Source organism: Benincasa hispida, chromosome 6 (assembly GCF_027475165.1).
Source record: "Benincasa hispida cultivar pf3 chromosome 6, pf3_genome.v1.1, whole genome shotgun sequence".
Lineage (NCBI taxonomy): Eukaryota > Viridiplantae > Streptophyta > Magnoliopsida > Cucurbitales > Cucurbitaceae > Benincasa > Benincasa hispida.
In genome coordinates this window covers 15,451,091-15,467,918 of record NC_143483.1, presented here as the reverse complement: position 1 = coordinate 15,467,918, position 16,828 = coordinate 15,451,091, and the positions used below count along the sequence as shown (strand labels likewise).

The window sequence follows — 16,828 nt, the reverse complement described above, 5'->3', positions numbered from 1 at the left end:
TTTCTATCTCTGTAAAATTATGACTTCTGTAAAAATGGGATTTGGGACGATCCACTTCCGCTCAAGAATCTCCTCATCTAGGATCCTTCAATTGGTATAAAAAAAACACAAGGTTTTGATCCAAATTCCCAAAATTTTACAATCATTGATGGGTATTTGCATTCTGTAAATCCATACGATGAGTTTTATGATGAATGGTTTGCATTAATGGATGTTTACGGGATTGGGCATTTAGATTTATCGCTTTTGTTTTACAAATTTGGTGTTGTAAATCCCGTGTTTTAAGGCGTAAACTTACGATCGAGTCTGTAAATTCATATGTTGAGTCATTCATGGTTGTTCCTAACTGGTTTCTGGAGAATTCAAGGCGGAAAAACGATGGAGTTTCGAAGTAGTTCGAAACTGTAGAGTGGCGACTGTACAATAGCGTTGTGATGTTTTGCTAGCGTCACGATGTTGCGATGTGGGGAACAAAGAAATTCTTCATAGCATTGCGACGCTAGGGCACAACGTCGAGAAATTCCGAGATGGAGATTTCATGCGGTTTTGCCCTAGTTCATGTTCTGCCGATCCAGTTCGGTTTGTGGGTTCTCCGGTTCGAGCTGTTTGGGTTCATCTGGATCGGTTCCTTGTCTGGTTCGAGCGGTTCAAGGCCCGGTTCACCTGTTTCAAATCGGAAGGCTTTTATTTTGTAATAGTTAGCCTTATTTTTTTTTAATAGGTGCCCAATCCCCGTCCATTAACTACTATTTTAGATATACATGTGATGTATGTTTTATTCATTTTTTATATGTCATATATAATAAAATCCCACCATAGGTTATGCATTTAATTTCATGCATCATTTATATTATAAGTGTTATATATATGTATATGCATGATTTAATTAATATAGCATGTCCATGCATCATATAGTATAAAAGTTATAATATATGCATGCATGCATTAATAGCATATACATGCATTATTTATATTATAAATGTGATAATATATGGTTCAATGTATGTATGGATGTATGCTATTATATGTGTCATTACTTTATTATATAAATGTTATATATATTAGTAATGAAATGAAGTTCCATGAAGTATGACACTACCTTAGATAATTTATAAATGTTATAATTTACTAAAGTATGTCAAAACATGCAATGTATGGTTTTAATTTATTTCATTGGTTTATATTTGTTATAACAAAATGAAATTAGAAATTAAAATCAGTAATTAAGAGTTGCATGTAAACCTTAAGTTACAATCATCTTTTAAAATTGTTTAAAACATGATTCACATAGACCTACGATCACTTTTCTAAGAAAGTTAAAATTTAGTCGGGTAGTTTATAATTAGAATTTAGTCCCATAGTTTAATAAAATCTTCTAAGTAGTCAGGGTGTGGGGATTAAATATGAGAATTTTATCGAACCATAAGGACTAGTTATGAGGTTTTATCTAACCATAAGAACTAAATCTTAACTTTTAAAACTATAGAAAATAGGAACTCATACCAGTTCAACAATTCGTAATAAAAATCGGTACAATCGTAATGAAATTTCATTGATAGATCAATCGTACTAGGTCACAATTGCAAACGTAATTGGTTTTCTTTTGATTATGTTTACTTAGAATTACGATTCTGTCACATTTATTGTTACCGTTATTGTTACGTTCCATTTAAACAGTAGCGGTAATAGTAACAGTAATGATAAGATAACAATAAATGTGACAGATTCATATTTCTTATATCGTAATCATAACAATAATAGCAACAGTATGGGTTAGCGAGTCCCATGCGTAATATTGAAAATGTAATCTGATTGATCACCTTCCACTTTTCAATCATATTACTTTTTTTTTATTACAAACTTAGAAGTGCGCCACATTTCATTACAATTACGGAATACAGGTAAACAACAACGTGATCAAATTGGGTTTACTTTTCAGATTACCAATAATTTATGAATTTTTTTCTCAAGTAAATAGAGCTTAAATTCTAATTTTTTTTTAAAAAAATAATAATCACCAAATTTATAATTTAATTTTTTTTTTTTTAATAATATCAAAATGGGGTTGGAAATCACATTTTAAACGTGGCAAATTATTACTTTCAAAAAAGAACTATGTGGAAGAATTTTGGCAGCTTGCGAGCCACGTGGCCGGCTTTGAAGTGCAAAGTGGGTCACATGCAATGTGAAGCCTCTTTTATCTCATTTGGATCTGGGTTTCATGGAGGGTTTTTAATTCGCCAAGTGGAAAGTAATATCTTAGCCACACAATTAAATTATAAACATATCTATTTTTTTTTTTTTAGTATATATTCATTCTCTAAACTTCGATCATGGGAACAATTTAAAGATGACATGTATCTTAGATATGGATTCATTTTGCATGGAGGGATACATGTTGGTATATCAATTTCAGCCCTATACATTTAATTAAATACATTATAATTTTGATATAAACCATGAATTTAAATCTCTACTTTAAAGGTGTGTATCCGATTAGGATGTTAAAGAATTTTTTTTCTTTTATATTTGTGATTGTCTGGACCAACTTACATGTACCCTTTTTTATATATGAGTGTTCAAACCACCTGGACTAACCACCTAATCCTACAACATTTTGGTGTCAAGGATGTTAGACGTATTTAAATAATAATATGTATGGATTTAATGGGTGGAAGCTCATTCCTACTTAATTAGGGTTTAATGGGATTCGGAATCCTAATTACTATGGTCCTCAATATATCAAAACAATAAACAGTCAGTCTTTCTTGAATACAAAAAGATTCCACAAGGGTATTCAGACTTTTTGATTAAAGAAGACAATAGTCAATTTATATCCATCACAATTTTTTTCAATAGAATTCGGTATGTTATTTTGACAATTTAACATGAATAATCCTAGAGTTAATCTATTCAATATAGAGTTAAAGTAATTAGGCTAACAATTGGTATCAGAACATGTGTTTCATTTTTAATTGTTGGTTTACCTTCGTTTTTTTTTTTTATTGATTTTGTGATTTAATTTTGATTTTGGTTAAAGAATTATTATTAATTAAAAAAAAAAGAAAAAAAACCACCCCGAAACCATCCATGTGCATAAAGTTCTCGTCGGTGGTATGTATATGTATTGTGAGTTTCATTCGCAGGTGATGCCGACTGTTGTTTCGTGAATTTCGGTTGCAGGTCTTGCGGCTGAAGGGATTGGGTCTCTTGCCGCTGCTCTGTAGAGCCTTGAAGAAGTGTGGCCCACACACTTCCGGTTATTGGCTTGAATTATAAATGTTTTTTTTTTAAAATTTAATTCTTAACAAATAACTTTGATTTTTTTTTTTTTTTAAGAAAATCAAGTTTTTATAATTGGTAATATGTAGTTTTAAATTTAATTTTTTTATCGATAATTTTGTGAATCTGGTTTTAATTTGATTAATTAGTTGAGGATTTAAGATTTATTGATCATGTTGTGGATTAAATTTAAATTTGATTGATATTTTGGTAAATTTAAATTTAAATTTGATTGATATTTTGGTGGATTTAAATTTAAATTTGCTTGATGATATTTGATGATATTCACATGTTTATATTGCTTTAGTTGTATTATATGTATACAATTATTGAGAAAATTTTGGTAAAGATTATATGGTGTTTTTCTTCTATTACTTTTGTACAATAAAATTATTATATTATTGTGCCTTATATTTTGGATTGAATTGATCAAAATAATATGATACCAAAATAGTCTATGTTGTCTAGATTAATTTAATTATGAAAGATGTGCATATTCATGAAATTATGCAGATAATTATCGATCCAAAAAAAGATAATTGCTTGGCCAAATTGTGGGTATGCATGTGATAATGAGTATGTGATAATTATAAATATTGCTCATGTGAAAAATAGTCGGTCCAGAAATGCTATTTTTTGACGTAATTTATTGTCAACACTTAGATTACTGCATTGAAAGTACCATTTACAGTTGGTGTTTTTGCCCAAAGGCTAGACATCAATGTTGTGTTAGGTATTTTGTTAAAGGGGTCCACTGTATATGTGAAATTATTTTATTATATTTTAATTGTGAGTATATGTTTTGTTGTTTATTGTTTCAGTTAGTTTTACTCAAATATCTAGAAATATGAGTTCAATCCCTAAGTTGAATAGATCGAACTTCAAGATTTGGAAGGAAAGCCTAGAGATACTTCTCTTATGTATGGATTCGGATCTCGCATTAAGGACTGATAAACCTACTTCTACTAAGGAACGATCAAATATTGCTAATATAGAGAAGTGGGAACAGTCAAATCGTATGTATCTGATGACCATTAGGCACTCCATTCCGAATTCTTTTCGGGGCTCTATTACAGAAAGTGAAAATGCTAATAAGTTTCTTGCTCAAATTGAGAAATGTTTTACTAAAAATGAAAAGGGAAGCAAGTAGTCTTTTGACTTCCTTAACTTCTATAAGGTATAAAGGCAATGAAAATATAAGGGAGTACGTTATAGAAATGTCCAATCTCGCAAATAAGTTAAAGGCACTTGATATCGAGATAAATGAAAATTACTCGTGCATGGTACTTATCTCTCTTCCTGCACAATTTACTCAGTTTAAGATAAGCTATAACACTCGGAAAGAAAAATGGAGTATTAATGAGTTTATCTCACAATGTGTGCAAGAAGAAGATAGGATTAAGAGAGAAAGGACATAAAGTGCTCATTTGGCAACTAACTCTCATGATAAGAAGAAAAGGAAATCTAAGGGTGCTGCAGAAGGGACCTCTCAACAAAATAAGAAAGAGAAACAGATTACTAAAAATCCTTTTTTTCTCTTTTTCTCTTTTTTTTTTTTTTTTTTTTTTTTGTAAAAAAGAAGGTCTCTTCAGGAAAGATTGTCTCAAATACACCAAATAACGGGTAAAGAATGGTAAACTTCTTACTTTGGTTTGTTCTGAAGTTAATTTAGCTTTTGTACCTACCGATAATTGGTGAGTAGGTTCTAGTGCTACTACTCACATAAGTATATCAATGCATGGTTGCCTGCGGGGCCAGCCGCCAAGTGAGGCTGAGAGATTCATCTATGTAGGCGATGAAAAAGCAGTTCCAATTGAAGCTGTTGGGAATTTTAGATTACATTTAAAACTGGTTGTTATTTGGATTTGAATTTATTGTACCATTATTTAGACGGAATTAAGTTCTATTTCCGGTTTGGATAAAGTTAGTTTTTCATGTTCTTTTGGAAATAATATAGTTAATCATTTTCAAGATTCTAAGCTTATTAGTATCGGTTCTTTAATTGATAATCTATATATGGTTGATTTCTTTTGCTTCATTTAACAAGATCTTGTTATCTAATTCATATGGTACAAAGCATAAATTAAATGAGAATTCCACTATGTTATGGCACAAGCGCTTAGGCCACATTTCCAAATAGAGAATTCAGATACTTGATTCAGATGGAATTCTTGATTCCCTTGATTTAAGTAACTTTGACATTTGTGTGAAATGTATTAAGGGAAAACAAACAAACATAAGAAAATTAGGTGCCAACAGATGCTTAAACATCTTAGAACTAATACATACAAACATTTGTGGTGTATTCCCTTCGGTTTCTTGGAATGATATTTTGTTACGTTCATAGACAATTATCAAGATATGGGTACCTATATTTAATTCATGAGAAGTCTCAATCTTTAGATGTTTTCAAGTCTTTCAAAGCTGAAGTTGAACTTCAACTTGGAAAGAAAATTAAGGCTGTCAATTTCCAATCGTGGTGGTGAATACTACGGCATATATGATGGATCAAGTGAACAATGTCCAGGACCCTTTGCCAAATACCTAGAGGAATGTGGAATCGTTCTGTAATACACTATGTCGGGAAAACCCAACATGAATGGTATGGCAGAAAGGCGAAATAGAACATTTAAGGATATAGTAAGAAGTATGATTAATCATTCTTCTCTACTAGAAACCCTCTGCAGTGAGGCACTAGAGACTACAACATATATCCTAAATAGGGTATCTAGTAAAATAGTAGCTAAAACGTCTTATGAGCGGTGGACAGGAAAAAAGTCTAGATTAGGTATCTTCACATCTGGGGTTGTCCAAATAAGGCTAGACCTTACAGGCCTAATGAAAAAAAATTAGAATTAAGAACTATTAACTGCTATTTTATTGGGTATTCTGAGTGCTCTCAGGGTTTTAAGTTTTATGATCCTACTTCTAGATCATTGTTTGAGATGTGAAATGCTAGACTCCTTGAGGATGTTGAGATTAAAGAGGAAGATAACATAAGGAAAGTTGTCTTTGAAAAGGAATTGATTTCTTTTCCAAATATGGTTATAAATGATGTTCAGGCTCCAATTCATGATTTCACTATCGAACCAATTATAGAAAAGACAACATCGAAGTCCCCATTGTTGACTTTGAAGTTTAAACTCAACAACTTCAAGAAGTGCCACTAAGGAGATTCACTAGGGAAAGAAGAAGTACAATTTCAGATGATTATATTGTATTTCTTCAAGAACATCAAGATGATGTAGGCATAATGGAAGATGATCCAATCAACTTCCAACAAGCTCTACAAAGTTCTAACAAGCTCTACAAAGTTCTAACTCTCAAAAGTGGATAAATGTTATGGAAGAGAAAATAAAATCCATGAACGATAATGATTCATTGGGAACTTGTCGAATTGCCATCAAGAATGAAACCCATACATTGTAAATGGATATATAAACCAAAAGGGATTCGCAAGGAAATATCGAAAGATATAAGGCTCATCTTGTTACAAAAGGTTTTACTCAAAAGGAAGGCATTGAGACTTTCTCTCCAGTTTCATCGAAAGACTCTTTCAGGGTAATCATGGCACTAATAGCTCACTTTGATTTAGAGTTACACTAGATGGATGTAAAAACTACATTTCTCAATGGGAACATTGATGAGATGATTTATATGGTAAAATTAGAAAACTTTGTATCTTGTAATTCAAAGACTATGGTGTGCAAACTGAAGAAATCTATCTATGGCCTCAAGCAAGTCTTTCGTCAATATTATCATAAATTTCATGATGTAATAACCTCCTTTGGTTTTAAGGTAAATATCGTGGAATATTATGTATATCACAAGTTCAGTGGGAGAAAATCAATCTTTCTAGTGTTAATGTAGATGAAACGCTCATAGCAAGTTTATTGCATGACATTAAGAGGCTTCTCAAAAAAAAAATTTGAGATGAAGGATCTTAGTGATGCTTCTTTTTGTATTAGGAATTGAAATACTGTGAGATCGTTCTCAAGGTATTTTGAGATAGTCACAAAAGAACTACATTAAAAAGATTTTGAGTAGATTTGACATGAAAGATTGTACACCAGGAAATACCTTTGTCGCTAAAGGTGATAAATTTCATTTAGGTCAATGCCCCAAGACTGTACTCAATACTAAGGAGATACAAAAGATTCCCTATGTATCGATTGTTGAAAGTATAATGTATGCTCAAGTATGTACTCGTCTAGCTATTGCGTTCATAGTTGGAGTGTTAGGTAGATATTTGAGCAACCCGATGATGGATCATTGGAAAGCAACCAAATGGGTTATGAGGTAATTACAGAGAACAAAAGATTATATGCTCACTTATCGGAGATTAGAAGTTCTGGAGATCATTGGGTATTCTTATTTCAATTATGTTGGATGTCAAGACACTTTGTGATCCACTTCTGGCTATATCTTTATGTTGGCTAGAGGAGTTGCATCCTAGAAAAGTGTCAAACAAACGCCGATGACTTCTTCTACCATGGCTGCCGAGTTTATAGCAATGTTATGAGGCATTCAATCAGGAATATGTTTGCGAATTTTTATCACTAGGATGCAGATAATGGTTGGCATAGAAAGATTACTAAAATTATTTTGTGACAATAAGTCGAAAGTGATGTATTCCAACAACAACAGAAGCAATGTGAAGTCAAAGCACGTAGACGTGAAGTTTTTGGTTGTTAAAGAAAGAGTTTAGAATGGTCAAATTTTGATAGAACACTTAGGAACAAATTCTATAGTGGTAGATCCATTGACTAAAGGTTTATCACCTAAAGTTTTTCATGAGCATGTTACTCACATGCGTGTTAGTCACTTTTTTGATTCCATGGTTTAGCGGGAGTTTGTTATTGAGGATGTTCTTTTACCTTAATTTATTTTCTATATAAAATAAAGTTAATGGTTTATGTTTTATTATCTAAATTTGTTTATCATGCATGTGATTTAGTAAATACAGGTTAGCATAAAGTTTTTAAGGATGATCTCATTAAGGAATTTGGACCAATTGGAAACAGGCATGATCTAGATCACTTCTCCTACAAAACAAACAAAAAATGACTCCAATGCCAAAGTCAGGACAGACCATACAAAATTACTCATATGAAATTATAATAATGTATTTATAAGGAGAATAATTTGTAGTTTATATATATATATATATATATATTGTCAGAATTAGGATGAGATGTATTTTTCCTTATCCCACAAATTATGATTAGATCTGATTGAATCAATGACTAGTTGGCTTTAGACTTATTTGATCCTAATCCAATCTTTTATCCTAACTTTTGACATATTTCGTCAATCCAATTTCACCCACAACAATTTTGAAATGCAACTATATTGTTAGAATGAAGTTTGGGTTGATGATTTTTTTTTAATTACTGGTGCTACCATCATTGATTTACCATTTCTTAGTTCTTCATCCTCTTTTTTATTCTAGTACTTAAAAAAACTAGACAAAGCATATATTTTCAGAAGTTCGAATCTCCATCACAACATGTTGAATGGAGAAGTTTTTTTTGCTACACCTTGACTCGCTCCATCTCCATTTAGATGGGTTAGGGGATAGGGAGATAATTGTATTAGTTAAACCCTTAAACTAATCAATTTAGATTCTTGATCAAAATTTTCATTGAAAATTATCGTGCATTTACTCTAATCGCCTCTTCTGTAAAACTAACATTTGAAGAAGCCTACACATTTATGAAAATTAATGCAGGGATGATTTTCAATCATGCAATCATAATGAATGGTCTAGATTGAGTGTGTTAGATAAGGAATTTAATTGACTCAAATATAAGTTTCACACAATATTGGTCTAACAAAATCTAAATGAGAGTTCAAATGGATAGTTTAGAATTTAAATTGATATAATTATTATTTTAAAATTTTAATTGATAGGACACTCAAAGTTTAACCGTTACAAATTAATATTTGTCCAAACTTTTACTTTGTGCGATTTTTTTTCTTTTGTTGAAAAGATATTTTTACTTTGTGTGTTTATATATAAACTGTAAATAGGAATTTCTTATCATTAATAACATTTAAATACATTTTTCAATAACATATTTTATATAATCAAAATTAAAAAAAGAATAAAATAGATGGAAAACGGTTGCTAAACCTTATTTTTGCAATTTTTACAACATTCTAATCCCAAAAAGGGAGCCGAGACGGGACGACCCTCCCCAAACATAATATGTTGAACTAAAAAAAGGAATTTTGTGAATTTTAAAAACCAAATCTCTAAATTCTAACTTGATTCAAGAATTTCGTGGATTTTAAAAAACGAATCTCTACAACATTATATTATAGTAATGCGATTAAAGAGTTTTTTTTTTTTTTTTTATAGGTTCAATGCAACTATAAATCTATAATTACGTGGCACGCATTTGTTTTCTGTGCTGGAAGAAATTAGACGTTAATTTGAATGACCGTTTTTATTGTGGAATCTTTTCGATTGTTTTTTCAGTTTTGTTTATTTCTCTTTTATTCTAAAAAAAAAAAAAAAAAAAAAACACACACAATGACAAATATAGCAATCATATTCAAAATATTAACAAATATAATACAATGCAAAAGAATTTGTGAATATAACAAAATTTAAATTCAATTATCACTCTATCATAGTCTATCACTCTATCGTATTACTAATAGAAGTCTATTCAACAATATGATTTATAGTTGATAAATGATTTTTTTTTAAATAATGTTATTTTAATAGTTATTAACAATAATAGGGTTGGGTGGATAATATGGACAAATATAGGTTTTTTAATCGGTACACGATTACATTTAAATCATGTACCGGGTACACGATTAGCCAGTACACGAGTCCCTATGTTCTAGCACGCGTAGACTGCCAATGTGGCAGTCATGCAGCGTTGACCAAGGTACACAATTATCCTAAGTCATGTATCGGGTACACAACTTAGTGGTCCCTTAAACGCTACAGCCCCTTCTTCTTCCTCCATCCGAGAGTGTTTTCTTTTTGCTTCCTCCCCATTACTGCCGTAGCCCCTTATTGCTGTCGTCGTAGCCTCTTTTCTTCCTCCATCCGATCATGAGCTTTTTCTTGTTGCTACCGCCGTGAGCCGATCTACCACTCGTTGTCTCCAATCTTTGTAGGTAAAGTTTTTTCTTTAATTTTTTTTCCAATATATGTATTTGTTTATAAAAATGAGGATCAAGTTCGAAAATGAAGATTGCTTCACATATATATCATTTTGTTTGCATTTGGGCTGAATTAAATGTATAGTTTATGGATCCATGATTTAAATGTATAATCTTTTGATATATGTTGAATTTAGAAATTGGATTTTGTTAGACCGATTTTGTTGGGCTATTTTTTTTAGATGATTTTGTTGGTAGTTGATTTAAGAAAATATATGTATTTGTTTATAAAAATGAAGATGGCTTCATATATATCATTTGCATTTGCATTTGGGCTGAATTAAATCATAGATATACTATTTTGTTTTTATTTGGGCTGATTTAAATGTATAGTTTACGGATCTTAGATTTGGGTTGATTTAAATGTATAATATTTAGATCTTATTAAACTTAGAAATTGGATTTTGTTATGTGATGGATTTTGTTATGTAATGTAATTTGAACTTCTTAGGTAATAGAGCCCCGTCCTTCTAATACTGTACAATTATATCAACAAAATACGCATCGTTCACAATCGATATGGGATAGTTCTTCTACCGTAGTTTTGAGTTTTCAGAGAAGGGAGGCATCTACACAACATACTATCTCATTTGATCAACGTATTATTCCCTATATTGAACGGGCAAGTTTTCTTAGGATTGCACATATGAGATTTATCCAACTTGATTGACACCTCATTACTGCTTTAGTTGAGCGTTGGAGACTAGAAACCCACACATTTCATCTGCCTTGTGGGGAATGTACAATTACATTGCAGGATGTTGCCATTCAGTTTGGATTACGAGTGGACGGAGAACCATTGACAGATTCATTACAATATGATTGGAAGAATGTTTGTGATGAGCTCATAGGCGTTCTACCAGATGATCTAAAAGGCTCAAGATTGAGTATCCCATGGTTGGCGTCCTAGTTTCCAGAATTACCTGTCGATGTCGACGACATCAGCGTACGTAGGTATGCACGAGCATATATTATACAGCTTATTGGAGGATTTTTGTTCGCTGACAAGTCAAACACTCTAGTACATCTCATGTGTCTCCCGCTACTGTCTGATTTCGAGCATGTTGGTACGTAATCATGGGGTGGTGTCTATCTTGCATGGTTTTATAGAGAACTTTGTCGGGCTACTAATGCACAAACATTGAAAATAGCGAGGTCGCTGATACTAGTACAGGTATGGGCTTATGATAGATATCCAATTATAGCACCACAAGTCCAGTTACATGCCACAGGTCATCCGTCCACTTAGTGGCAACTATTAATCTCATTTATATATTTATTTCATTGTCATTTTATGTAAAAATATAAATTAATTGTATTTTTTTTAATTTTAGATGAAGTGGTGTATTAGTTGCATCTGAACAGTCAACAAATATGTTGCTAGTATACCGAAAAATATTTGATAGACTAATGCACAATCAGGTAACAAATGTATATATAAATGAATATTTAAAACATTTTGGATGTATAATTATCTTTCTTTTTTTTTTTTTCCAGATTAATTGGACACCATACACACAAGATATTTGGTCATCACTACCTAATTACTGTCATGATGGTGAATACGCCTGGTTGACTGTTAGCCATCTTATATGTTTCCATACAGTAGAGTGACATCATCCAGATCGTGTGTTGAAACAGTTCGGTCTGCGACAAACGATACCTTCGTTGTGCTATACACTCTCAGCACTATACCAGATTGATTTGAGAGGTAAGCACGACCAAGACTGGCGTCAAATTCACGCGAAATATATATCCTACTAGCACCTGATCACAGGGAGAAATAACAAATGGGTCAGCTGTATCAGATGACTACTTTTCCTAGTACGATTCAATCACGAGACGATTTATCACACCTGACGGCGCTTACTGTTACTGTATGGTAAAATATTTAAAATAAAAAAATTTTCAAATATATGATATGAATATTGTTTAATATTTATTTTTTTCATCGAACAAAATAATTTTATTGGAGATGTACAACAATATTCAGTACAGCACAATTTACCAAAATTGGGTTCAATGTGTCACCAAACATTGGTCCATATAGAAAGTATTATTCAACTAACAATGACTCAATGTTGCTGATACTGATCAAAGACGTATTCGTCATAGACGACAACAACACTAATTTAGAGGCACACGAAGACAAACTCCATGTGGGGTAAGGGCCAGGGGTCGTCTTTAAATTTCATGTAAACTTCTACTTTTAAATTAAAGAACTAATTGTAAATCTTCTTTAGTATCATGACATTTTTTTTTTAATATAAGTGCAGAATAATTATGTTTTTATTGTAGATTAAATATATAATTAAGTTTAATGATGAAGGAATTTGTGGACTCGATCTTAAAGTCTTAATATTGTTGTACATCTTCGATTAAAAAAAACAAAAATTAGTCAATCTATTTTTAAAAAAAGAAAAAAATCGTGAACCCCGTCCACGAGTATCTCTTCGACCGGTCAACCAACTGAGTCGACATGGTATACAATTTCCCTTCATACCAAAACTACCCTATTTTTGTCAATACTTTTCATTCCTACCTTTTTTTAATAATACTTTCCTATGTATTCCATTTTTGTCAATAATTTGAATCAACCATATTTTTTAACTTGATCTCTGATAAATTTTACCATAATTGCAATTCTTAAAAAAATGTTGTTAAACATTTAATTACTATCTATTATCCCTTTAAAACTGAGGAAAAAAAAAAAAAAAAAAAAAAAAAGACGATTTCATAAAAGGATCTTGTTAGGCTGAGTGAAGTACGGAGGCCCAATAAATGAAACTAAAATTAATGGGCCGGAGCCCAAACATCCGTTTGTGAAAGCTGCATAGATTAGAAACGAGGTTATTTCCCATAGCATCTCGAAGAATTTCGTCGTCGGATCTTCTTTTTGTCTTCGTGTTTCTCTCTCAATCGATCAGATCGGAAGGTAAAGTCGTCTTCCTCTTTTCCTCTCAAATTTTGATTCTAATATTTTATCGATCTTTCTTACTTCAGTAGTAGAATCTCCTTTTCTTACCGAATTTCGATTCTTAATCTCTAGACTTGTGAATCGATCTTCCAAACTGTGTTATTAGGTTACGATGTCTAGTTTTTTGAAGAATTTGAAATGTTCAGTTTTCTGAAATTTGAAATCATTGTAGGCGATTGAAGATTTTAATTTCCGTTGTATTGTTGCGCAGCGCAGATGATTGACGATCAGGAACTAGGTTTTCTTGCCAATTTTCTCGGCATTTTTATCTTTGCCTTAGTGATTGCCTATCATTACGTTACGGCTGATCCGAAATATGAAGGCAACTGAGATCTCGTTGATTCAGATGCCTAGATTGATTGGTAAAATGCACTACTGTTAGATGTATACTGTTTTTGATCTGTATGTTAGGTTTTCCTTTTTCTCCTATGAGAATTTTCTCCCGGCAACAATCGATGTAAGCAACCTTTCACTATGAAATCGTAACGTATTTTCATTATTTTTCATGGCTCTTTGATTGATTTCACTTAGTTACACGTATTTGATTGAATTTCTTCCTACGGCCTTGAGTTCCTTCAAATTTGTCTGCAAGTTGAGTGCATAGAATCCGCAATTTGGAATTTCTTTTCCAAAACTTTTCTTTATACTGGCTACTCTGTTTCATTAGGATGTTTAACATGAACTTTTTTTTTTTCAATGATTTTAAATCTCAAGAATGTTTGTTAAGTTTCACTGAGAAAATTTCATCCGTAGCGGTATGCACTAGAATTGTTGGATGAATATTGTTTTTTTTCTTTCATCCAATGGATCAAAATGGATCAAAGTTCTTCACATTAGGATCAAAATAAACATTTTTAAATTTTGGTCTTTAAACTTTCAAAAAATGATCATTTTTTTTTCCTTGAATATGTAATGAAAACGAAAGCCGCCTTTTAAAAATAGAAGGATCAAAATGGATCAAAGTTCTCCACATTATGATCAAAATAAACATTTTTAAAGTATAAGCCAGGAACTAAAATTAACCAAAGTTGAGTCTAATAATTAAAATAGACATTTTAAAAATATTAGACTAAAATAAACAAAAAAAAATCAAAATAGTTTTTAAACTTTTTTTTTTTAATCGTCCCACCTTAATATCATATCATTTAAGTATTGATCTATAGTAATTTTTATAACAAAACAAGTTTACTAGGAAAGTGAATAACAAAATAACAGTAGGGATTAAGTGATAAAATAGAGTGATTTTGAAAAATATTTGTAAGAAATGAGATTTTGAAAAATATTTGTAAGAAATGAGGTTGTGTGGAAACTATTTAATAGAGGTAATTTTTGTCTTATTTGATTCGGTCTTTACAAGAAACTGAAATGTATATTTTTTAACTTTTTAATTTTCCTTTGAATTCCGTCTTTACAGGAGAAACTCCCATTTTTTTACATCTATGATGCAACCCACTATGTTTTTATTTAAATATATATCAAAAAGGTTTTCTTTTCTTTTCTTTTCTTTTCATCTTTTCTTTTCTTTTATTTTCATTTACTTTGAGCTTTTTTTTTCTTTTTCTCTTTTTAGTCTTTTTTCTTGAGAATTAAATAGTCTTTTCTATTTTTTTTATTTAGTACATTGAAGCTTTTTTAAGATTTAAATTAATTATAAGATGTTACATATATTATCTAATTCTATAACAAAAAATATTTATTTTTTTGCAAAACTTTATAATTTAACAATTTTATAAATTTCAATCATTTGAATCACTCAAATATAAATTTGTAAACTTGTAGTTTGAATTATAAAATATAAATATGAACCAAATGTCTTTTCAAAAAAATGTTGTTGATGCCAAAAAATAAAAGGAGAGATCAATTGTAAATTTGCATTTCGAAGTATGAATGTCTGACTTGAGTGTATGTGGATTAGCACTATACTAGTGCTCAATTCCTTATGGCACTTAGACTATTTTTTCTAGAAATATAAATTTACTGTTGATGTAATTTTTTTTCTTCAATCAATAACAATAATAACATCTATTTGGGAAGATATTTAGTTCTTGTTTATAGTTTATAATTGAAACTTTATGGGTCATTGGAGAAGTTTGTGACATGGTGTAAACAACACTATTGAAGTTTGCATATTTATTAACTTAACTTTTCTCTCTTTCGATACTTTTCATATATTGTGGAGGAATTCCATTTCTCCTCTATTTTTACTTTTCACTTTTATCGAGTAACTTCATCTTTCTTTCTTTTTTTACTTTTGACATTTATCGAGAAATTTCATCTTAATCTTCTATGTCATAAACACAAACTTACTAACTACAACATATTAATTATAGACTTATTAACTCCACTCAATGAATATAAGGACCGATTCGAATGGCTTAAATTTATAATGTTATTGAATTCGGAAGTTTTGTAAAAAAAATTATTATTATTATTATTTAACATAGAATTAGACAATTAACATCTTGTTGTTAATTTAAGTTTTAAAAAAGTTTCAGTGTCCTAAATTTAAAAAAAAAAAAAATTAGAAAAAAGTAATTTCTAAAGAAAAATAGACTAAAGAAAAGAAGGTTGAAAATAAATGAGAAAAAAGATAGGAAAATAAATAAAAGAAAAGAAAATCTTTTTTGATATATATATATATATATATATGTATGTATGTATAGGCTGCATAAAGAATGAATATAAGTGTAAAAATAAAATTAAAGAAAAAAAGAAAAAAAGGGAATTTCCGTCGGACCTTTAATATTAATATTGTTGTTTTCAAAACTTATTAGAGAAATATTGTTGTTTTGAAACGTATTAGAGAAATATTATTGTTTTGGGAGTTCGAGGCTAGAGGTTGAACGTTGAGAACTCGACTAATGTGGAGGTCGAACGTTGAGAACTCAACTAATGTGGAGATCGAACGTTGAGAACTTGACGAACAAAGAAAAACTTGAAAACAATACATAGGCCGAAACTTCAACCCTCGACAAGAGAAATCTCGCGAATCTCGCTTAGGTTGTCGAAGGTTAAAGTTTAAACACACACCCACCCTTGGGTTTATTACTTTTCTTTTTCCCTCATAGAGGAAATAAAGTAATGAGATGGTATACTATATGTATTGACGGAGGCTTGTGGGATTGACGTGAGGGGGTGGGGATGGCTATATTTCTGGGAGCGAACTCCAGGCGAATATGAAGCGCATGAATACAAGTTATGCCTTGGAATGAAAAACAATTCCGAATTAGCTTTATCTACGAACAAAATTTTGTATATTAGGTTGTCGAAGGTTACACACATGTCGAAACTTCAAAGCTGAAGCAGGTTAAGGAGAGAGCGAGATTCAAAGCGAGATTCAAAGCGAGATAGTAGGGGAGAGCGAGATGTTGAACGAGATTTTAA

General features: G+C 31.0%; 1 protein-coding gene across 3 annotated transcripts; it reads left to right on the top strand.

Annotated features, from left to right (window-relative positions):
• The first annotated feature begins 13,301 nt into the window (after positions 1-13,301).
• LOC120080211 (Oligosaccaryltransferase) lies at positions 13,302-13,943 on the top strand. Of its 3 annotated transcripts, none has more exons than XM_039034787.2 (2): positions 13,302-13,402; positions 13,656-13,943. In XM_039034787.2, exon 2 carries the CDS (start codon positions 13,661-13,663, stop codon positions 13,772-13,774), a length of 114 nt encoding a protein of 37 aa, XP_038890715.1. In that variant the 5' UTR covers positions 13,302-13,402; positions 13,656-13,660; the 3' UTR covers positions 13,775-13,943. The 3 variants fall into 3 exon arrangements, with proteins under 3 accessions (XP_038890715.1, XP_038890716.1, XP_038890717.1); XM_039034788.2 differs by having other exon boundaries at positions 13,617-13,943; XM_039034789.2 differs by having other exon boundaries at positions 13,338-13,402; positions 13,661-13,943.
• The last annotated feature ends 2,885 nt before the right edge of the window (positions 13,944-16,828 follow it).

Bases quoted from the DNA above. Each gene is read 5' to 3' on its own strand.
- LOC120080211 (XM_039034787.2), top strand. From the start codon at position 13,661: ATGATTGACGATCAGGAACTAGGTTTTCTTGCCAATTTTCTCGGCATT.